This window comes from Gossypium hirsutum, chromosome A08 (genome assembly GCF_007990345.1).
Source record: "Gossypium hirsutum isolate 1008001.06 chromosome A08, Gossypium_hirsutum_v2.1, whole genome shotgun sequence".
Lineage (NCBI taxonomy): Eukaryota > Viridiplantae > Streptophyta > Magnoliopsida > Malvales > Malvaceae > Gossypium > Gossypium hirsutum.
Window position 1 is genome coordinate 50,343,844 of NC_053431.1, and position 24,290 is coordinate 50,368,133.

At 32.9% G+C, this 24,290-nt stretch overlaps 1 protein-coding gene across 2 annotated transcripts; it reads right to left on the reverse strand.

The window, feature by feature from the left end:
- Nucleotides 1-6,231: 6,231 nt before the first annotated feature.
- Nucleotides 6,232-9,475, reverse strand: LOC107953143 (MADS-box transcription factor 15). Of its 2 annotated transcripts, XM_016888382.2 has the most exons (5): nt 8,838-9,474; nt 8,147-8,209; nt 6,939-7,003; nt 6,757-6,856; nt 6,232-6,399 (listed from the first exon to the last, which is right to left on the reverse strand). In XM_016888382.2, exons 1-5 carry the CDS (start codon nt 9,192-9,194, stop codon nt 6,364-6,366), a joined length of 621 nt encoding a protein of 206 aa, XP_016743871.1. In that variant the 5' UTR covers nt 9,195-9,474; the 3' UTR covers nt 6,232-6,363. The 2 variants fall into 2 exon arrangements, with proteins under 2 accessions (XP_016743871.1, XP_040931340.1); XM_041075406.1 differs by lacking the exon at nt 8,147-8,209 and having other exon boundaries at nt 8,838-9,475.
- Between the last annotated feature and the right edge of the window lie 14,815 nt (nt 9,476-24,290).

Consider the following 24,290-nt stretch of genomic DNA (forward strand, 5'->3'; position numbering starts at 1 on the left):
CACGCTCGTGTGGCCCTTTTAGCCCAAATCTAGGTACAAATATGAGATTCACCTAGCCTAGTCCAATATTTACTACAAAATCAAACAACTTATCCAATTGGGCCCGTAGGACCAACGGGCCCACATGGCCCCTTTCGGCCCATCGCCGCCCGAAGTAGCCATCCTACAGCAAGAGTAGTGAGAAATACACACCTGATAGGAGACTGGAGTTAATGCACGCTCCGAGCACTCTTAGCTGACGCCCAACCCAAACGAGCATGCCATAAAGCGAAAGGGATCAGCCAAGAAAGGTACCTCTACTCTCCTCATGGTTCTCTCTATCTAAAGCCAGCTTCGTATCCCCTCTTATGTTAGCTTCCAGATGTGGGATCCCTCCAACATCAGAGTTTAAATTCAATACCAACTCTTGCCGGCCCCTGTTAGCAAAATAAATGCTCTTTGATTGCCATGAGTTTCGAACCCTGGACCTCCTTGCCAACTCTATCATGCCACCTTGCCACTTCACCACAGGCTCTTTTTGTGTCATATTTTATCCCCAATTAATTATAAGGTCTAAAGGCCAAAGTCCAAGTTCCCTTAAAAAAACCAGAATAAATTGCAAGAGCCAAGCCTTGAACCCAAGCTCCCATACAACCTTAATGACCTCACAACCACTAGACCACATGCTTCTTTGTGTCATTTATTTAACACAATAATTTAAAAGGCCCTCATCCAAGCATCCAGGTTTTTTTTTTCACTTAATACCAAAATTTTTGCTACAGCCCAGGTTTGAAACCAAGATTTCTCCAACACTTCTAGGTCCAAATTTGGGGTGTTACAATTCTACCCCCTTAAAGAAATTTCGTCCTCGAAATTTCCCACTCTCAGACTACACCACCACACCTCCGCTGTGCACTCTGATACTAATAATACTAACATACACCCAAAACATTATCCATCGGAGCGGATAGATTTCACATGCAAACAATTTCTACATTTCCAGAACACACACCAAATCAATACTAAATCTAAATTCAAACGTTACAGTTTACTCTAACTAGAGAGTTCCAGTATAGTGCTACTATCTATAGTAGTTTCTCAATATAGCATTTCAATCTATAACAGTAAACAGAGTTAGAGAACTTACAGTTTTGGTGCTGAAGACTAGGTGTGCCACACTTCCAATAACATCTTTTCAGAAACAAGTCAAGTTTCGTTGATAAATTTTAAAACAAAATTTTAGAAAAACCCTTTTCAAACCCCAATTTTGAAAAAAGAAAGAAAAAAAAAGAAAAAAATAACAATAATTTTCTGCTACCCATACCACAGCCAAGTTTTATAACCTAACTCTGATACCATTAAATATAACACCCCAAACCCGGCCTAAACGTTATGGCCAAATCTGGTGCATTACATCAAACCATTTTTCAAATTTGATCTTTTCGGTGAAAATCCATTACTGAATCTAAATTCCTTTATTATTATTAAACTAAATTCTCATCAAAACGTTTACCAATTTGTTTGCCTTTGGTATATTACCTCATTTAAAATCGCGGAAGCATTTTGAAAACTTTGTTGTTGGAAGCTCGTGTTCGTTAGAAAAATCATGCCATTTTGAAATCTTGAGTTTTCCTAGACTAGCAGTTTAGTATAAGAAATCACAATCCAAATTAAAACTTAAACCCCACCAACGGCCTTATTACATAAATTAAAAATCCAAAACGAAATCTAATTGCAATTAAAAGAAACAGAAACAGTAGTGTGGGCATCTCCAAGTCCCTCGCAACTCCAAACCATCTAAGCTTAGGGATTACCTGCACAGTTAGAAACGGGGTGAGTTTACATAAACTCAGTGTGTAATCCCAATAACAAACAAACAGTGAATAACACGGTATCAATACAATCTGGGCCAAAGCCCTATTTATTCACGACATATACTGGGCCAAAGCCTTTCGTTTAACGGTTACTGGGCCGAAGCCTTTTCATAAATCATATCACTGGGCCAAAGCCTTTACTGTAAACGGTATAGCCTATAGGCCCATTTCAATATCACATGACATACCAATGAATGTATGCAATCCCATTTGGGGAGACTACTCAACCCACCATCTGCTACTCTCCACCCGTACCAACCAAGCTCTCCATGTAGGGAATAACTCAACTCACCCAACCAAACTCTCCACTAGCAACATAGCTGCTTTATCATATAACTGGAGGCCTAGCTTCTTTTAATAACTGGGGCAAAGCCCTTTTTGATAAACTGGGGTAAAGCCCTTTTCGGTAAACTTGGGCAAAGCCTTTTTCGGTAAACTAAGGCAAAGCCCTTTTTGGTAAACTGGGGCAAAGCCCTTTTAGCACTTCCTCCATTTTTATAAAACCCAACCCATGCAACATGTTATGTATCCAGAATGTCATGCCCATATTTGAATCAAACAATCACAGTCAAGTCATTCATATCACCAACATATATTCACAATCAAATCCGTCAACCACACAGTCCAAGTCAGTCACTTGCCCACAAGGGCAAAACAACCATTTAACACTCTAGGGGAAAAATGGTAATTTTACCCCACAAGGGTATCTCGATAATTCTATCCTACTGGGGTATTTCGGTATTTCTACCCTACAAGGGTATTTCGGTAATTCTACCCTACAGGGGTATTTCAATAATTCTACGCTACAGGGGCATTTTGGTAATTCTACCCTACAGGGTTATTTCGGTAATTTTACCCTACTGGGGTTTTTCGGTAATTCTACCCTACAGGGGTATTTTGATATTTTACAAATCAAGAGCATTTCGATAATTTCACAAATCAGAGGTATTTTGGTAATTTTACAAACCAGGGGTATTTTAGTAATTTTACAAACCAGGGGTATCTTGGTAATTTTACTGATCGAGGGTATTTTGGTAATTTTTTAAACTAAGGGTATTTTAGTAATTTTGTAAATCGATGGTAAAACGGTAATTCTGTAAATCGATGGTAAAATGATAATTCTATAAATCGAGGGTAAAATGGTAATTCTGTAAATCGAGGGTAAAATGGTAATTTTGTAAATCGAGGGTAAAACGGTATAGCCCATAAGCCCATTTCAATATCACATGACATACCAATGAATGTATGCAAGCCCATTTGGGGAGACTACTCAACCCACCATCAGCTACTCTCCACCCGTACCAACCAAGCTCTTCATGTGGGGAATAACTCAACCCACCCAACCAAACTCTCCACTGGCAGCATAGCTGCTTTATCATATAACTGGAGGCCTAGCCTCTTTTAATAACTGCGGCAAAGCCCTTTTCGGTAAACAGGGGCAAAGCCCTTTTCGGTAAACTGGGGCAAAGCCCTTTTCAGTAAACTGGGCAAAGCCCTTTTAGCACTTCCTCCATTTTTATAAAACCCAACCCATGCAACATGCCATGTATGCAGAATGTCATGCCCATATTTGAATCAAACAATCACAGTCAAGTCATTCATATCATGAACATATATTCACAATCAAATCTGTCAACCACACAGTCCAAGTTAGTCACTTGCCCACAAGGGCAAAACAACCATGTAACACCCTAAGGGAAAAATAGTAATTTTACCCCACAAGGGTATCTCGGTAATTCTACCCTACAGGGGTATTTCGATATTTCTACCCTACAAGGGTATTTCGGTAATTCTACCCTACAGGGGTATTTCAGTAATTCTACCCTACAAGGGTATTTCAATAATTCTACCCTATAGGGGTATTTCGGTAATTCTACCCTATAGGGTTATTTCGTATTTCTACCCTACAGGGGTATTTCGATAATTCTACCCTACAGGGGTATTTTGATATTTTACAAATCGAGTGTATTTAGATAATTTCACAAATTAGGGATATTTTGGTAATTTTACAAGCCATGGTATTTTGGTAATTTTACAAACCAAGGGTATTTTAGTAATTTTACAAACTAGGGGTATTTTGGTAATTTTACTGATCGAGGGTATTTTGGTAATTTTGCAAACCAAGGGTATTTTAGTAATTTTGTAAATCGAGGGTAAAACAGTAATTTTGTAAATCAAGGGTTAAACGATAATTCTATAAATCGAGGGTAAAATGGTAATTCTATAAATCGAGGCTAAAATGGTAATTCTATAAATTGTGGGTAAAACAGTAATTCTATAAATCGAGGGTAAAACGATAATTCTGTAAATCGATGGTACTTTGGTAATTTTACAAATTGAGGGCATTTCAGTAATTTTACAATTGACAGTATTTCGGTGGTAATTTTACAAGTCGAAGGTATTTCAGTAATTTTACAAATCGAGGGTATTTCAGTAATTTTAGTAAACTAAAGTATTCTAAACAGGGATATCAATACGAATGGGCCTAAAGCCTATTCTTGGCCCAAATGGGCCCACACGCTCGTGTGGCCCTTTTAGCCCAAATCTAGCCACAAATATGAGATTCACCTAGCCTAGTCCAATATTTACTACATAATCAAACAACTTATCCAATTAGGCCCGTAGGCCCATTGGGCCCACATGGCCCCTTTCGGCCCTCGCCGCCCGAAGTAGCCATCCTACAGCTAGTGTAGTGAAAAATACATACCTGATAAGAGACTGGAGTTAATCCATGCTCCGAGCACTCTTAGTTGACGCCCAACCCAAACGAGCATGCCATAAAGCGAAAGGGATTAGCCAAGAAAGTTACCTCTACTCTCCTCATGGTTCTCTCTATTTAAAGCTAGCTTCGCATCCCCTCTTATGTTAGCTTCCCGATGTGGGATCCCTCCAACATCAGAGTTTAAATTCAATATCAACTCTTGCCGGCCCCTGTTAGCAAAATAAATGCTCTTTGATTGCCATTAGTTTCAAACCCTGGACCTCCTTGCCAACTCTATGACGCCACCTTGCCACTTCACCACAGGCTCTTTTTGTGTCATATTTTATCCCCAATTAATTATAAGGTCTAAAGGCCAAAGTCCAGGTTCCCTTAAAAAAATCAGAATAAATTGCAAGAGCCAAGGCTTGAACCCAGGCTCCCATACAACCTTAATGACGCCACAACCACTAGACCACATGCTTCTTTGTGTCATTTATTTAACACAATAATTTAAAAGGCCATCATCCAAGCATCCAGGTTTTTTTTTTCACTTAATACCAAAATTTTTGCTAAAGCCCAGGTTTGAACCCAAGATTTCTCCAACACTTCTAGGTCCAAATTCGGGGTGTTACACTATTAGTATTAGTTAAAATATTGCATGATGTCTGCTAATGAAAAAAGGATATCCTTAACATCATTTTAAAGATTAGCCAGCATGTAATAGAGCACATAATGGAGCGCAAAACTTATAGTGAAGGTAGAAAAGATATACCTTCAATGATTCTGGCAGAAATTGTCTAGTTGGTAGTAGACATAGATAAGCTTCTCCATTCTCTTTTAACCAAGTAAAAGGAATAAGAGAACACTTAACAGTGTTGAAGTCCACTTTTTTTAGAATATCTACGACTACTTCACCCATTTTACATGTTTAGACACTCTATTCATAAATTCAATTTTAACCTTAACTTGAATATGTACTTAAAATTTGGTCCAATATGTTCAGTTGATTAAAGTTCTTTTTTATGAGAAGATAATGTAAAAGGGTTGCAAATGTTTATAAATGTCAGATAAGTTTATGTTTTTTGTTTCTTGTACTCTTTCCATGATTACTATTATTCGCAAAGGTTGCTTGTAATAAGAAAACTAGAGTAAAGAACCAAGAAAAGGAAGGAAAAATATTCTTACTGCTATGGAATATCGCCTGCAATCAGCCATTGTCCTTCTTTGTCTTGGTAGGTGAGAATATAATCATCTTCATCACTTTTTTTGTTTGTTCATGACAAGAAAAAGAAAAAATCAAACTGAATATTGAGATTTTTGGTATTCTTTTATCTTTTGAGGAATTTATGTATATAATCAATGACTTTACCTTTGGAAAACATGGTGATCAAGGAGTTGGTAAGTGATTGATAACAGTGATAAAGCTTTATATCCATCTTTCTTGTTATTGGTATTCTGTTCTTGCAGTGCTTTGTTATATGGAACAAATCAAGCAAGCTCAAGTTCATAATTTCATATATATGCTACTTGAATTTGGATATTACTATAAGACATGGATTCGTATTAGACAGGAATATGAGATTTTTCATATATTTGGAGAGTTATTAGGGAATTATATCCTATATCATGTCTGATATATTTTTAATATAAGGTGTCAGATTCTTTAAAAAGAAATAATGAAAAAATCAGAGCACAATATATGTTAAAATAATACAATGAAAGCTGGTTTTGACATTTTTGGTTTAGTAGAATATTTAAAATGAGCTCAGGAATTAGATATTTATAAGAGAAACCATGGCATACCTTTTTCTAAAGCTTAAAAATTGATTCAACCATAAGTTGATTCTGCGAGTTAAACATTATCAACAGCCAAGTTATGTTGTTGTAGAATTATAAGCAAAATTATATGCATGCATGAATAAATTCTTGTACAAAAGTAAGATTTGATATTCGAAATTTGAGTTTATACCAAAATTTTAACTAGAGGGGCAAATTTAAAGGCAAGCAGGGACTTAACTCTTCAAAAATGAAAAATGGTGTATTTAAAAGATTTTTGAATTCACCCCTAATTGTTTATGTGGTTGAGATGCTATTTTTAATCAATACGAAAAATATTGGACCAATTTAAAATATAAATCATGAAAATCTTTTACAGTAAGGAAAATAATGTTTTAGTATATATATTGTTGGAGTGATTTAAACCTTTTTGGATCTTATGCGTTTAAGGGCAGAATCAAGTTGTTGCTCCAAATTTTGAAGCTCTCTAAGACTCAAATTCTGGATATCTTCTCCTTCGTAATGCCTAGAAATATAATTAATTGTTTTAGTAAAAGAAAAATATGCATGCCTTGAATGTATCTGAAATTTGAAGCCATTGGGGGTACCTCAGGTTTCTTTGTAAAGTCTTCACTCTAGCTTTAAGTTTTGCATGTTCCCAGGTCCAGTTTCCCTATAAAAGAACATATTGAAATCATCCCAAGTCAACAAGTAGAATAGATTTGGTGTCTTCAAATTTTTCATGGTCTGATCCATGAACATCCCCTTTCAAAATGAAACCAAAAAAGCATGTCTTAAAAAAATTAAAGATTTGCAAAATAAAGTTTAGGAGGGTTGAGTTTACATTTTGTTGAATTTCATCTGTAGCACATTGGATCTCAGTATACGAGTATCTTTCATATCGTTCAAGGATCCTTTCCAAATATATTTCTAAACCAACTAAAAAGGACTATAGAAGGACCAATACACAATAAGAAAAACCACACCAAATATTTTGAGAAACTTGAATGAAAAAATAACACTAAAAAATTTCCACATAACTAGACCAAAAAATAACAATAAGGTAATATCTATATTAACAATACAAATCAAAGAAATCTAAAAACAGACAATACAAACACAGTGGCCAATGAGCAAGGTTTGACAAAACTGATTAAATGGAGATGTAAGGATGTCTTGAGAACATAAACTTAGATCAGCCAAGACTAATTACTAACCCTTACAAAAAAAAATTATACACATACTTTGACAAACAGTTGTATCTACTGCATTCAATTCGGATGAGCATTATGAATACTATTGAATCACAAGAAAGAAAATAGAATTTAGATGTCTTCCTAAAAGCAATAATAAAACACACTTCACTATTTCCATTCTTTTTTTTTCCAATATTATAATTTCATGAATGGCCTAAATTCACATTCTTCAAGAGGCTCAAATGTTTTTTCAGGAAACTAGTAGGGACAGTGCACAAAGTTAACCTAAAGCAGCTCTAACATATGCATTTGAAGCAGACTAAATATCCAAAGATAGGCCTTTTTTTTTAATAAATTATATGAAATATTGATGAAGAATGTCTCTCTATTTGGATTAGTTGGGCCTTATTTCCTCATGGGTTTAACACCAAGTTATGAAGCTTACGTAAGTTATATTATGTTAGGAGGTTGGATTTGGGTAACAGAAAAACGTTGGTACTGAAAATTATTCTGGAGAATTGTCCTACATCACATGGAAGTGTTTATTCATATTATTAGATCTAAAAAATTATGACAAAATAATATAATTAAATTTAATTAGCAAAAATATGCATACATACCGCAGCAACAGTTATTTTAAGAGCTAAGCCATGAATACGAGACAGAATGGCTTCTTTCACAAGCTGAACATAAATAATAATTTGAAACATAAAGTTAGTACTTCAACAACAGGCTATCATCATGAATACAATAACGAAAAAGACAATAAAAATATAGATGAAACTTACAAGGTGTTTAACACCATACTGTCTAATCTATATTTCACAACTGACAAATTCCTATTTTTAATATATTTACAAAAATAACTGAAAATACTGCAATGCGCTCGAAATAGCTCAAAGATGCTTGAACAAAATCCACTATGAGGTAGATTAGCTTGTTTCACAAGCTGTAAAGCATAAAAAAGTAATCTTAAATAACCAGCTATTACTTGTTGGCACTTAACACCCTCGTTATAGAAATATCAACAAGAATATAATAGCTAAAAAGAACTCAAAACATGAAGATCATGCTTCTCCTTCACAGTGATCTGGAAAAATAAATTTTAGCTAAAATCCACTACGAAAATGTTGATGGTGACAATTGCAACTTACGATAGGTAAAGACCCACTATCATGACTACAAAAAGGAAATGGAACTATGCTATGGAGGAATAAACTTATTAGCCTACCAGATTAGAGTATGTTTTCTTTTTAAATAATAAAGAAAATCATCAAAGTTAAACATGGAGATCCAGAAAAGAAAGCATACCTTTTCAATTGACAGAGTTTTAGACGAGGAAGACCTTGCAACAGAAGGAGCTGAATACCTTTCTATGACTTTCCTTTCCCTTGTAGGCTTATCACTACTAGGCGTCACTGGCTCTTTCTTCTCAGCCGAATCTCGACTAGATTTCCTAGAACTCCCCTTTCTACTACTACCTTTGACCCTTTTAGTCCCTTCATCTTCACTCTCTTCTTCTTCCTCCTCCCCCCTCTTCTCTTCCTCGTTCTCCTTCTCTTCAACTTCCATTTGTTTATCCAAAACCTCCTTATTTCCCTCTTCATTTTCTTTATCTATCACCTTCTCTTCCTCCGATTTCTTGTCATCTAGGGTTTCCGTCACCATAGAAATCACCGATAAAATTAAAAGGAAACTGTATGTTCCCTTGAAAGCCTAGAATTAAAAGAAACCCTAACAGATCGAGAGAAAAAGGAGTAGCTATGGTGGGTGAATTCAGTGTAGTGGAATGAAAAGGAAAAATAAGTATGATTGGTGTTGTTGGAAATGGGAAATTTAGGGGCAAATTTTGAGAGTAAAAGGGAAAAAGAAATAAGTACAAACTTTTATTTGGGGGATTTAGGGCGTGCGACAGAGATGAGAAGAAGAGGGACTAACGAGCGGGTAACCAAAAATTATTTTTTGGGAGTGAGCGGGTAACCAAAAATAATGGCCTTTTGCGGTGTTTTTCAAAAAGCGCCATTAATTCTCGAATTTATTGCGATGTTTTCGCCAAAAACGTCACTATAGCTCAAATTTTTATGGCGTTTTACCCAAAAATGCTACTATTGTTCAATTTTAATTTTTTTTATTTTTAACATATTTTTTTCTATTTTTTCTTTCAAAATTTTTGTGATGAGATTATCATTTTTTGGAATTTTTTTTTGATTTTGAATATTGAACTTTTTAACTAAAATATGGACTAAAATATTAAATATTAAATTTTTAAGTTTTTTATTTTTTAATTTTTAATTTTTAATTTTTAATTTTTAATTTTTAATTTTTAATTTTTAAATTTTTTTGAATATTTTTATAATTTTTAAATTAACATATAAAATACAAAAGGAAACTTTAACATAAATAAAATGGAATCGATGAATTAAAAAAAATACAAAATGACACATCAATACAAGCATTATTCTTTTAAGTATGGTCCGCATTAGTTGTTTATATTTTTATATAATTGGCATTTAATTATATGTATACACCTAAATTTTGATAGAGATACATCTCAAAATTATATATGAATTTCGATTTATGTGTAATTGTAGATGTGAAATTCTAATTGTGGTTTAAATGTATAGTTGAAACTTTAATTTTGATTTAATCATACACATTTTAAAAAATAAATACATCTATATATTTTTATATTGAATAAATATAAATATAAAATGATGTTATATCAATAATTGTGTTAATAATTTATAAGTATTGGATCAAATTAAAGTTCATGTATAAAATTGCACACTAAACCATTGTTCATGTATGCTTTTGGGATTTAACCCATTTTGATATATATTTTTTAAACATAATAATTTATATTTATCTTATTTAGATTTATATTATAAAAAAATCCAAGATACACAAGTTAAGTAGTTCACCATATTTACCCCTAAACACTAAAAATTAAACCTTAAACCCCAAACACCAAACCCCAAATCCTAGACCATGAACTTACACCCTACACCCTAAACCCTAACTATATAGTTATCTATACATATCAATTTGTTACTTTTTATTTATTTATTTATCAATGTTTATTTTAAATTTAATATTTAAATATATATGAAATGGTTTAAATTAAATATTTTTAAATATAAAAGCATTAATTGATTGTATAAAATTTCATCATTTTATAAATCTCAAGTAAACCTTAAATCTTAAACCATTTAATATATATAAAGTTTATCTATTATCTCTTAAATAATTTAAACTATAATCATAATTTTAATATATTAAAATTAAAAGTATCTCTTTTACAATTATATAAGAAATTATTTAATATATAAATTAAAAAACACTAATTAATATAAACCCTAAACCCTTATCCCTTATCTCCTAAACCCTAAACCCTATCCCTATAAACCTTAAATTATAAAACATAAACCCTAAACCCCTAACCCTTAAACCCTAACCCCTAAACCTTAAACCCCAACACTTAAACCATAAACCATAAGTCATAAACCATAAACTATAAACCCTAAACCTTAAAATAGTAACTCATAAACCATATACCCTAAATCCTAAACCATAAACTATAATGATAATTAATTCAATATTTTAAAATTAATACTATCTCTTTTACGATTATATAAGAAATTATTTAATATATAAATTAAAAAAATCAGTCATATACCCAAAAAAACTTTAAATTTATTTTAAATAATAGTATTTTAATTTATTTCATTTTTAACAAATATTTTTCTATGTTTTTACTTTCAAATTTTTTCTACATGTCATTATTTTTTTTGAAGAATTTAAGTATTCAATTAAAAATAAATTGTATTTTAATTAATATAAATAAACCAGTTAAATAATAAATAGACAGATAAAAAGTTTTTTGCGGCGTTTTTGATAAAGCGCCACTAAAGCTTAATCTATAGTGACGTTTTTCAAAAAGCGCTGCTAATGGTCGACCTATAGCGGTGTTTTTTAAAAAGTGCTGCTAATGCTCAATCTATAGCGGCGTTTTTTTTAAAAAGCACAAATAATGCAACTAAAGCTCAACATAAAACGCGGCGTTGTGCTTAATTTTTTTGCGTCGTTTTTCAAAAAGCGCCTCTAATGGTCAACCTATAGCGGCGTTTTTTAAAAAGCGCCGCTAATGCTCGATCTATAGCGGCGTTTTTCAAAAAGCACCACTAATGCTCGATTTATAGCGGTGTTTATTATCCAAACGCCACTAAAAATGCCGCTAAAAACCTATTTTACTGTAGTGTTCAATGAAAAAATAGTAGGAATGGGCTGCTTGAAAGATGTAGAAGAATGTTTCGTAGGAGCCCTACTTTTTTACTCAAAAGGTTTAGTCTCAGCATGTTTTGGCAGCAACTTACTAGTAGCATAAGGAGGTTTCAAATTCTTAAAAGTAGAATTAGAACTTGTACCTCGAAAATAGTGTGATGCGCCAAATGGAAGAGATTAATGTTGCTAAAATTGTTGCTCAATCTCAACTGCCTTGTGTACATCTCCTCAAGATCAATACAGGTTTGAAGATCAAGAGTATTGGCTATCAAAACATTCAAGCCATCTACAAATTGCACCACGGTAGTCTCTTCATCTCCTTAAACTAGTTATCAACAGATTGATTTCCTTGAACAAGGCGTTGAAGTCTCGATGAGACCTCTCTATAGTAATGAGAAGGAACATAATGCTTTCGCATCATTTGCTTCAACTCGTCCCATGTGGCAATTACTTTTTTGTAATTTCTTTGACAATTAATTCTAAGTTGAATCCACCAACACAACGCATAATCCAAAATCCACGGGTCATCAATGGGACCTTTTCTTCTTCTTGGCATTTATAGTAACAAAACATAAGTTAAATTTTTTATTCCCACCACAATATGCTTCAGGATCATACTTCCCTCAGAATTTTGGAATTTTGAACTTTGGTTTAGCTAAAAAAATGTTCCCCATGGTCAGTATTAACTAAATTCTTATCATTTGCACAAGAGACACATCGAGCATTATTTACATAAAGAAGAGGTTAATCAACCTTATCTCCCCAGTTATGATTTCGACACTCAATTTTGGTACTTAAACGTTCCAAATTTTTGTTGATCGTGTCTAGAATTGTGTCACATTGCTGATCTCGAGCATCTTGAACCTCTTGATCCCTTCTTAACTTCCCAATCATAGTATTGTGAATCATTATGAAAGCCTGTAAAGAACACAACATTTAAGAAAAGGAAAATTAATCAAACTTTGTTGTTATGTACTTATAAATGAAAATCAAATTCTTAATGAGGTAAGAACTAATCTTGTGATCCTTTAAAAAAGTGTCTATATCAGTCAATCAAAATGTATTAGGATCAAACTAACAAAACAAACCTAATAGCACTATGAGTCCAAAATCGACTAGATATCAAAGAATTTTGTTGCACAGAGGCAGGATTGTGCAATGTGCTTTAACCTACTAACACAAGAAACAATAAAGTATTAAAATACGTAAAGGAACAATAAAAAAGAAAAAACAAATGAAAACCTAAGGCTAAAAGTCAATGAAAATTATTGAAACCCAAAAACCAGAAAAACTATGAAGCAAATTGACAAACTTCATTCGAGGTGTTCCCTATTTCCAAAATTCACAAAATTGAAATTAGAGCCTCCTCAAATAAAGTAGATCTGACCTGGAAAGTTTCTGCACAAAATTTAACCCACATCATTTTTTTTTCTTTTTTTCATATTTTCTTTTTTTGTACTTTTTTAATCACTTTTTTTGGAAAATATTTTTATACGAAAAAATAGTGCCAAGAAATAGTATGTAAAATTTCAAATCATTTGAAAAAATTTTACCAATTGAAAAATATTTATTTTCTAAAAACTGTCAGGGTAAAAAAAATTGTTTTGAGGTTGCTTGCTAGAAATTAGTTTATAAAAACAAAAAGAACACCTAAAACACCCAATTTTAATACCAAATGAAACAGATGAATACGGAAGCAGGTCATAAAGTTGTTAAAGTCACGAATTTGACTTAGGGCTTTAGACGTTCAAAAAGAAACTTGGATTTTTGACACAACCTAAAACGCAATCAAATCCAAGTTAGATTAAAAAATTAAAATAAATAACTAAGATAATTCAAGTAGAATAATAAATCCACGATTAGAAAAATAAGGAAAAAAATAAATAAGATAGATGGAAAAATAGAACATGGTAAGTAGAAGTCCTAAGAAGCCTTGAAAACACGAAGAATCCATAACCCCCTTCAAGCAGCTCTAGTTTGAATATGATCCCCACAATCTGAAAGATTGTTAAAACTCTTCTAAAAGAAAAAATTCTTAAAAAAAGAAAACTTAAAGAGAATTTATAAATTCAAAAGAGAAGTTGAATAATAATAATTGAATTTTTTTGTATAATGCAAAGGCCAATATATAGGCTAGCTAAATAAATCAAAATAAAACTTTTAAGTATACTAGAACTCTAATTAATCTAAACAAGAAGTAGTTTTAAACTAAACTTTCTTATTGACATAAAACTCCTAAATAACTTAAACTTCTTAATAATTATTAAAAATTTGACATAATAAAATAATAAGAGCTAATAAATACAATATTGGACTTATATATAATAAAAATTAAGCCCGAAACACGAACCCAATATGATTTAAACTCGAATTAAAAGCCTGAAATTTGTAATTCTCATCATAATCCCATTCAGAAATTCTACTTGCATAGTCTTCACTAAAATAGTCATAATTTGAGCTCTTGAACTCAAAATCAAGTGATTAAAAGTGTGTTTCGAAGCCAAGAGATAGATCTTCAAACATTTTGAAGACATCTCAACCTAGAAATGTAAGAATCTCATCCAAAAATTTGTTGCAAGTCTATTGATTTCCTAAACTTGAAAGTTGTAAGCTTCAGTGAATAGAATTTAATAAATTTTACTCCATTCGCGCATGTATCATTCCCCCTTTCCTCGAAAAGATTCTTCCTTGAATCTTGTATTTGATCGAGCCTTGATTTGATTTTCTTGGCTTTTGACATCGTTGTTGGGCTTTGAGGTAGCGTAAGCCCATCATATCTATGGGCCTAAAATTGTGCCTTGAGACTCGCATCACTGTGTGAGCCACACGGCCGCATTCCAGACCATGTGATCCACACGATCTAGGCTACTTGTGTCATGTGGGCTACACAGGCATGTGTGAGGCCATGTGGGCTACACGTACGTGTGTGAGGCCATGTGGGCCACACGGGTTGGCCAGTTGGGTCTTTTGGTCACACGACCATGTGGGCCAATTTTTAGAAAATTTCACCTAAGCCTATTTGACTTCGAAATTTGTAATTAGATCTTTTGTGGGGTCCATTCGACTTAAATATGACTTGAAAATATGAAATCTGATAGTATGATAATGTAAGTAATGTGGGTTTTTAAGTAAAAACTGTGCTGTAATTGTTTATGTTTAAAGGTTAATCAAGTATGATTAGTATATGTTCTGAAACGTGATGAAGTAAAGATTAAGAAGTATTAAAATGCTTACTAATTCCAAATCTAAGGTCAGTGCTCTGACTTGTATTATGCGGTGTTTGATTTGTTATGTGATAATGAATATGTTGTATTTTGATACTCATGTTTTGTGATATTATGGCACAATTTTGTTTCTGTTAATCTGATCTCTTAATACAAGATAAACTTCTAAAATCGCCATATAAGATTACTTGTTAAGCATGCCATTATTCTGATTCTGTTTCTATATTACATATCACATGCATGGGGTTGGGTTAAAATTGAAAGAAGGAAGTGTATTTTGGCAACTTTACTACAATTTTGGCAGTTAAACTGCAATATATGTTTGGCAGCACAACTGCACCATTATAAGTGGCATACCACCACAACCCGGTGTGATTGGATGGACTTATGTAGTCCTATTGGTATGATTGGTTGGACGAAGTTGGTGTGTAGCGAATAGGGGTAAGATTTGTTCTGATATAATATGACATTTTGGTACGATATATGTTCTGGAAATATGACATTTTGATTTGATATATGTCTCTAGTATTGTGTCATTCTGATATGATATTGGCATATGTGAACACAATAAGTAAAAATTCTGTATTGGTATTTACATTTGTGCATGTTATAAGGAAATTATGTTTTATGGGCCAAGTCACACATTGTGCTTCTAACTCACACGATTTTTTTATACGTTTTAAGTGAACTACAGACTTAGGATTAGATGGTGTGATGGAGCTCGGATTGTTTCTCTATAATTAAATATGGTGATTTATATTAGTAATTTTTTGGACTTTTGGGACTATAATTTGTTTTTGGGCTTTATTCTTTGGTTTTTACATTGTTTGTTGGATTTTGCTATTTTAGCGTTAAAATACAAAATCGTATGATTTACCAAACTAAAATTCCATTTTCAAAATTAAAACTCTGGAAATTTCAACTACAAAATATATGGTTTTTAACAAATATTTGTCTTAGTACTGGAAATGATCTGCCAATGTTAGTACCTTCGAAACACACAATTTTGAATTCGAATTCTGGGTTTTAAATAAGTGTTTTCAAACTTTGGTTTTTCTAAGCATCTATAAGAGTTTTGTCAATTTTTATGCTTTTGAAACATCATCGAGTTTGATTAACACAAAAGCTTTTGAACAAATTGATGTAATTCCTCTATATCTGATCATAACTTCTAACCAGGGTTTGGGGTGTTACAACTGTTTTGTCAGGTAAATTCATATGAAACTTACTAAGCTACTTCATGTTATATTTTTATTTCTATAATTTGAATCAATATATTTCTTATATATATATATTTTCCAAAGTATGATATCGAGGTAAATTGGAAATGATTGTTTGAGTTTAGAATGTTATGTTTAGGATTGTTATCGAACTAGAGAACTAATTTGAACATAAATGAAAATTTGTGTAACTTAGTGGTTATATAAAGTAACATTGAATTTGGTTGGAATGTATTATGTTGTATAATGAAATGAGAAGAACAAACTTAATCAAATCATGAAAGAGCAAAATGTTTCACTAAACACTTTATGAACAATGGTAGTACAAATTTAAAAATTCACCAAAAATTGTAAAAATCAAGTTAGAGGTTGAATCAAACATTAAATTAAATATTATTGAGTATAGTTTGTCATAAAAGCAACAGTGACAGAAATGTAATTTTAGATTATGAGATTTAATAATTTCTATGAGACAAGGTCAGAATGATTCTGGGTTTCCCTATTCTAACTTTGAAAAATCATTATAAATTCTAAAAAAAAAATTAGGAGATGATATTTTTATGCCTAAAATATTAACAATTCTATTTTCATGGGAAACAAACCAAAGCATAATACAATACTTGTACTGAAAGATATTTAATTTTTAGTAAAGAAGGGTCAGAGTTGCCAAGTAACAGAACAAGGGAAGATTTGAAAATCAAAACTGTATTAATTGGATTAAGTAGAAATCCTAAAGTTTTTATGGTAAAAATTTCACTGAATCTAGTTTCAAAAATAAAAAGCAAATCTTGATTTCAAATTCTTTAAGTCAAGATATAAATAATTTAGTAATTGTTATTCAAGAAGACAACTTTGTTAAAAGTATATGCGTAAATAGTAAAAGAATAACTAATGTTAGATATAAGCATGCTTGACTAAAGACCAAAGATTCTTATATAAATATATGTACATATAGGATGTGGAATGGAGAGGAGGAGGAGGGAAATAATAGAAGAGTTATAAAATGAATTAATAGTTTATTATGACTGATCGAAACATATTGGTGTGTTGGTTGGATTTGTGTGTCCATTCTAAGCCTATGACAAGTTAATAAGATTATAAAGATCTAAATTAGTTAAATGTTATAAATAAATAAATGATATTGAATCGAGATATGTATCAATATGCAGAAGAACCAAAACAAGCCTTGGGGCCAAATAAGTAGGGAAGATTAGGCTCGAAAATTATTAAATTGTTAAAATGAAAGGAAACATATGAGCTTAATTGTGATGATAATAAATGATATGAAGTATTTGAAGTATTTGATCATTTATTTTAACTATTGGTTCATGACCTGACATCAAATATAGTAGTTAATTTCATATATTTCCAAACTTAAGGAGCTTGTTTTCTAGAACTTTTAGTATTTATTATTTTATTTTTGGTATTTCATAGTTAGTATTAAAAGGTAATAAAATAAGTGTTTTTCACAAATTTGTGGGTGTTATAACCTATTAGGCTGACACGGGCCTTAGTAGTTCTAATTTGTGTAATTGAGTGTGCAGGATGATGAACTAGAGGCCCAATGGATGTTTGAGTAAAGGACGAGTGATGCACAAGATTCCGAGTCATAAAAGCACAACACGAACCAATGAAGGCACAAAAAACATGTCATGTCACACCATAGCCTGCATGGTGTGACATAGGGCCGACGTGGTGCCCAAGTATTATGGGGCTATTTTTGTCCCCACAATCAACTTTATACAAAGACCTAGGATGTGCCTAAAACCTAATTCAAGTTGGCACCACTCCTATAAATAAAACCTTAGGGGTTTGATGTAACTAAGTCGTCTTATACGCATCCAAAAACCCTATTTGTTTTTCATAAATGCTTTTTTTTCCTCTTGGAATCAGTTTTGATCTAATTTTTTTATAATATTGAACTTATTCAGTTTATTCTCTTTTGCAAGCGATGATTTTTGTTATTCCAATCAAGAGATCTGTTATTCTATGCTTTAATCAACATCAAACAAGGATTATTATACATTTCTTTTGTGTTTCAGTTTATTCATGTTATTTACATATTTACATCAGTTGAGTTTGAGATTATGAATACCAGGGGCAGCTGTAATAGACCAAATTTACCCGGGCTTGCAAGAATTAAATTAATAAATAAAAGTCCATTAATAAAGTCCATTTACAATAAATAGGATTTAAAGCCTGACAAAACCCAAATGCCTAAAACCAAGCTAAATTACCCATAACCCTGCTAAACTACCCAAAACCCGGTACCCATTACACCCAGGTCCAAAACGTACAAGGTCCAATTGGCCCAACCTATTTTCAGTAGCTGAGAAACCCTAGCTAGGGTTTGCGCCGCAATAAGCCTAAGGGTCATGCCCCTTCAACCTTTGTCGTTTCAACTACCCTCCATCAGCGCCGTGGTTCCAGGCCCTATGTCACACTGCAATCGGCGCATAGATCATGCCCCACCGCCGAGGATTGTGCTGTTAACCTGCAAGAAAAGGAAAGAAGCAAGCAATCAAGCCAATCAGAATCAGGGACTAATTTTTTGTAATTTATTTGTAAACAGTATAAATGAATGTAAAAGACAATGTAAAATGAGGATTCTTACGTTTTTGGAAGAGGTACACAGATTCAATAAAAAAGCTTATTTTTACATATATACAGAAGAGAGTACCACAGTCGATCGAGATACACAAAGGTGAATATTTTTTAAAAATATATATATTGAGAACAATAAAAAGAAAAGGAAAACGTACCGTTCAGATTCGCGTGGGAAAAAGGAGATTTTCCGGTTTCTGATCATTGTGTGTAATGGCGTAGACGGGGGCGCGTGAGCGTGTGCGAACCCCTGGACATAGGCACGACGGCACTCCAAGACCAGCCCCGAAGTCCTCTTTCAGAGAATTTCCTTTGTTTTTTTTAAACCGGGTGCAAAAATGATTTTGAAGCTCAGAAATTGGCTTATATAGCCCCTTAAGTACGACGTCGTTTTGGCTTAGTTCAATAAGCATTAAAACAGCATCGTTTCAACAGAGGATCCGCGCGTTGACCGGATTACCCGGGGAGGATCCGCGCGTTTTTGAGGATTGGGTTAATTACCCAATTGGTCCTTCCGTATTTTTATCCTTTAAAATTAGGTTTAATTTATCTTTTAATTTTGCTCAAATGTTTTGTTTTTATTTTAATTTGGTCCTTGAGCTCTTTAAAAAAAAGGAAAGCACATAAACGACGTCGTTCTAAAAAGGGGATATTTTCCATTTTAATCCCCCTCATTGTGCGCACATTTTAATTTGACCATTTTTTTATTTTTTAAATTCTGAATTTTCATCTGTATTTTTATTTCTATTTTAATTTAATCCTTTCTAAATTTTATTTTTTTATTTTAACTTTATTTCTTTTAGATTATTATTATATATTTCAATATTTTGTATATATGTATTTATCTTAAACCTTTTTTTAAATTATTTTAATAATATTATTTCATTCATTATTTTTCGTATATATTATTTATTTTATTCTAAATCTTTTATAAATATAAAAATTGTTTTATTTTTCTCTATTATTGCTTTTCATATATTATTTTATATATTATAAGTATTATTTTAAAACTTGTATACTATTATCATATATTATTATGTATTATTTTACATTTATACATACATATTATATGATATTTCAAAATATTTTTTATATAAAGTTTTGTTTCATTACTTTTACATATATATTATTTTATTATATTTCATAAATTACTTTTTCTTTATCTATTTACAAAGAATTAATTATTTTTTAAATCATTTCTTTATATCTATATTATTTTAATATCCATTTTTTTAAAATATCGTATTTATTTGTTATTTAAACATTTTAATTTTTAACTTCTTTGTATATTTTTTAAAATAATTACTTACTTTATTTTATATTTTAAAACGTATTAAATCTTTTATATATATTGTTATATTTTATGCTAGTTTCATAATGTTATTAAGTATTGTTTGTTTGATATATATATGTTACTAAATTATTATTATTATTTTTATATATTATCACATTTGTTTTGTATATGTATTTATATGTCTAATTGTATAGCATGCATCGTTTTTTAAATTAACTATTACTTTGTATGTTTGTATGTTTTGCTTATTCGTCTTCAATATATGCTATGTATATCTTTGTACGTATGTTGTTAAGATTTGCTATATTTATTATTTTTTAATATGTATCTAACGTATGATCTTTATGATATTGCTATCATATTGTTTAAATGCATGTTTTATTTACCTGTTACGAAAATATGTTATCATGCATGATTTATAATGTAATTTGATTCCTCATGCATCAATTTAAAAACGAGATTCCAAGTTTTCAAAAATAAAAAGGCAATGTTTGGTATTCGGAAGCTTCGAGAAAAGTAGTGCCCTAACTTACTGGGTTGCAACTTTTCTCATTGATTTCGATAGTCTAGCATCCTTCTAAGTATTTTTTGAAATTTTCAAAATACAAACAATTATTTTGGGAATTTCAAAACATGGTGTCCTAACTTACTGGATATGATGTTTTGTAGTTTCGAAATAGAAATTTTCAAAAGACAAGCTTAACTTCAAAAGTTTTAAAATGCTGCTTCCTAACTTACTGGATGTAATATTTTGACTCGTTTGAAATAAGCGAACCTAAATTTTTCAAATCAAAATATTCTAAAGAGGATTGCATCTTAAAAATTTTCAACTCCCGACATTAAAGACATTTGATAATCAATTAGGTACCAATTTTTGAGCGTTACGAGGGTGCTAACCCTTCCTCGTACGTAACCGATTCCCGAATCCATTTTCACGACTTTCGTAGACCAAAATTAATGTTTTAAAACAAAACATTTTATAAGGTGATCCAATCACACCTAAAAAGATTGGTGGCGACTCCCATTTTCGTTTTTTCTTAAAGTCGATTCCTATTTTCCAAAACACAGCTTAAAAATGGTCTTGACAGCTTGGCGACTTCGCTGGGGACTAATAAGAGAGTCAAGCCATGTAATGGATTATCTCTTGTCTTAATGTCGAAAATTAAAAATTTTAAAATTTAATCCTCTTTACATTACATGTGTTTGTATTATTACATGTGTTGCTATATCCTGATACGCATTGCATTTGCATGACCGTTGTGGTCACACCCTTAAGTGGGAGTGAGAAGCTACGCCTTCGTGAGGTTTTCGCCTCCGTGCAGGACAGTGGATCACTTTCGAGATACATTCGTACCTATAGTTTCGTTAGATTTTCATCTCCGTGTAGCCATAGGGAAATGTATTCCCCTGAACTGAACTCGATTCAAATAAGCCTATAATGGGTGAAGATCGAGGAATCTACTGGTTCGGGTACCTCAAACTTTAGAAACAAACCACATATAGAAAAACCGTAAGAGCTCAATATAGATAGAATTATACTTAGGTTATCTTTGTGTTTATTAATATCATATGATACTGACTGTTTTCTTTCTTTTGTGCATGTCATTTTGCATTTAAAAGGTATTGATTCACGGTCAGTTTCTAAGTTAGAAAGTTTTATTATGGAGAACGGACTTCTTGATAGAATGGAGGGCAATGTTAACGTCCATAAATGGTCAAAGGAAATGCTGAACACATCAGGATTATGGGGTTACATTCGCATCAGCGTGGCGCAAAATAATCTCCAGGAGTTAAAGGAAATATAGGATCAATGGAGTAATGAAGCTAAGCAGTTGTTCTACAATAACTAAGGGGACTTGCAGTATTTGCTTGACAGGAGGATAGATGAGCAATTCAAAGTGAGTGTGGGAGTATTGATGGACACTTCTACCATTATAGCATTTCTCTTTCATATGAAGACGGTTGTCATGTGGATGGTAAGGGTATTGGAAGGAAAGTGATTGATAGAGTGCATGAGACCTACAAAAATGAGTTGGATGGAAAGAATTTTGCCTATGATGGTAAAAAGCTCGTTTACTATAGGACCGCTACCAAACAACAAGCTTGAGTTTACTGTTGTACTTATCAGAAACAATGGAAATGTAAGCCCCGATGGCCTGGATAGCTCAAGTAAGCGTGAAAGAAAGCGATTAAAAAGACCGTATCACACAAAGACCTTTAGAGATTAGCTATGCTGCGAAGGTACCGAGGCAGGATGCTCTGCGTTGGTAGAAATCTGAAAGCTCTCAAGAAACATTGAGGATATAGAATATTATTTTAAGGGTGCCACTACAGAACGGGATACCTACCTGTTCGCTAATCTATCTCAAAATAATCAGAACAACTTCACAAGTATTGGAGGAGGTGCCTTTAGCTGCACGGATTACCCCACAGGTGAGGTCGTAGCTCAAACTCAGGAGGCAGCTGATTATTTACAGACATTGGCGGCACAGGCTGACATATACCAATATGAGCTGCAATCTGATCATGGCCAAGAGTTTGTTTTGTTGTTAAAACTTTAGGCATTAGGGCGAAAGCGTATTTGTAATCCATTTATATGTAAAGATATTCTTTTTCTAAATAAAGTTTTCTAAATGAGATTGAATCGAGATCGATACCTTTTGCATTCATGCATTTGCATCTCATAGCATTTCATTGCATCATTTGCATTCAAAATTATAGAAAGACTCTAATTAGTTAAAATTACTACAGAAGTTAGAGAGGAAAATCTGGAAATTACACATCCGTACGAAACTCGAGCGAAAACCAAGAATATGGATCAAAGGTTTGAGCAATTACAGAAGGATATGCAAGACCAATTGCAAGAGCAGTTGGCCAAGATGCAAAATGACATGAGGGAGCAAATGCTAGAGGCTCAGAAGAATATGATGGCCGAGATGGCTCAGTTCTTGAGGGCCACCGATAAAAGAAAGGCCCTTATGGCTATTACTGGAGAGGATAGCGAGGATCCCCCTCCGGGTTTCACCCCACTCCATGTGCCAACACATACTGAGGCACTTCTTAGGAGGCCATCTGTCACGATAAGGCCTCACAATGAGCCTGTCAATACTGGAGTACCCATGAACTTCCAAACTGGTTTAGGATTCAATATGGGTGACAATTCTGCCAATCCAATCATTCCTGATCTAGATATGGTGGAAAAGGAAGATTTGAGGGCTGAAGCTGCAAGGCAGTTGGATGAACGCTGCAGATGGTTGGAGGAAAAGTTCAAGACATTTGAGAGTGCTGAGGGGCATCATGGGATTAATGCCAAAGATTTGAGTTTGGTCCCAGATCTGGTGCTTCCCCATAAGTTCAAAATGCCGGAGTTCGAGAAGTACAATGGTACTACTTGCCCAGAGGCCCACATTATGATGTTTTGCAGATGCATGACGGGATATGTAAATAATGACCAATTGCTGATACATTGTTTACAAGATAGTCTAGTTGGAGCAGCAGCCAAGTGGTACAATCGACTGAGCCAGGCCAGAATAAGTTCATGGAGGGATCTTGCACAAGCCTTCATGCAGCAGTACAATCACGTGACTGACATGACTCCAGATAGGATCACACTGCAAAACATGGAGAAAAAGCCTAATGAAATTTTAGGCAATATGCACAAAGGTGGAGGGAAGTGGCCATGCAAGTTCAGCCACCGCTCCTTGAAAAGGAAACCACAATGCTCTTCATTAATACTTTGAAGGCCTCATTCATCATCCATATGATTGGGAATACTACTAAAAGTTTTTCCGATATAGTAATAGCGGGCGAGATGATTGAGAATGCCATAAGAGATGGCAAGATTGAAGTTGGAGAAACTACCAAGAGGTCAGTTCCAAAGAAAAGGGAGAATGAAGTGAACAGTACGAGCTCATACAATAAAGATCACTTAAGGTCAATAACTGTCAATCAACCAAAGGTAACTACAGTGGGGCAACAAGGTTCGACAAAGCAGGAATCAAGCGTAAGGCAAAATTTTGAAAAGCTCCAATTTACACCAATCCCAATGTCGTATAAGGAGTTATATCAAAGTTTATTTGATTCACATGTGGTGTCTTCATATTATATAAAGTCGTTGTAGCCCCCGTACCCCAAATGGTAT

Coding starts and splice junctions, on each gene's coding strand:
- LOC107953143 (XM_016888382.2), bottom strand. CDS start 9,194: ATGGTGACGGAAACCCTAGATGACAAGAAATCGGAGGAAGAGAAGGTG. Junction 8,210..8,837: donor AAACTCTGTCAATTGAAAAG/GTATGCTTTCTT, acceptor ATTTATGTTCAG/CTTGTGAAAGAAGCCATTCT. Junction 6,400..6,756: donor AACGCATAAGATCCAAAAAG/GTTTAAATCACT, acceptor TTTAACTCGCAG/AATCAACTTATGGTTGAATC.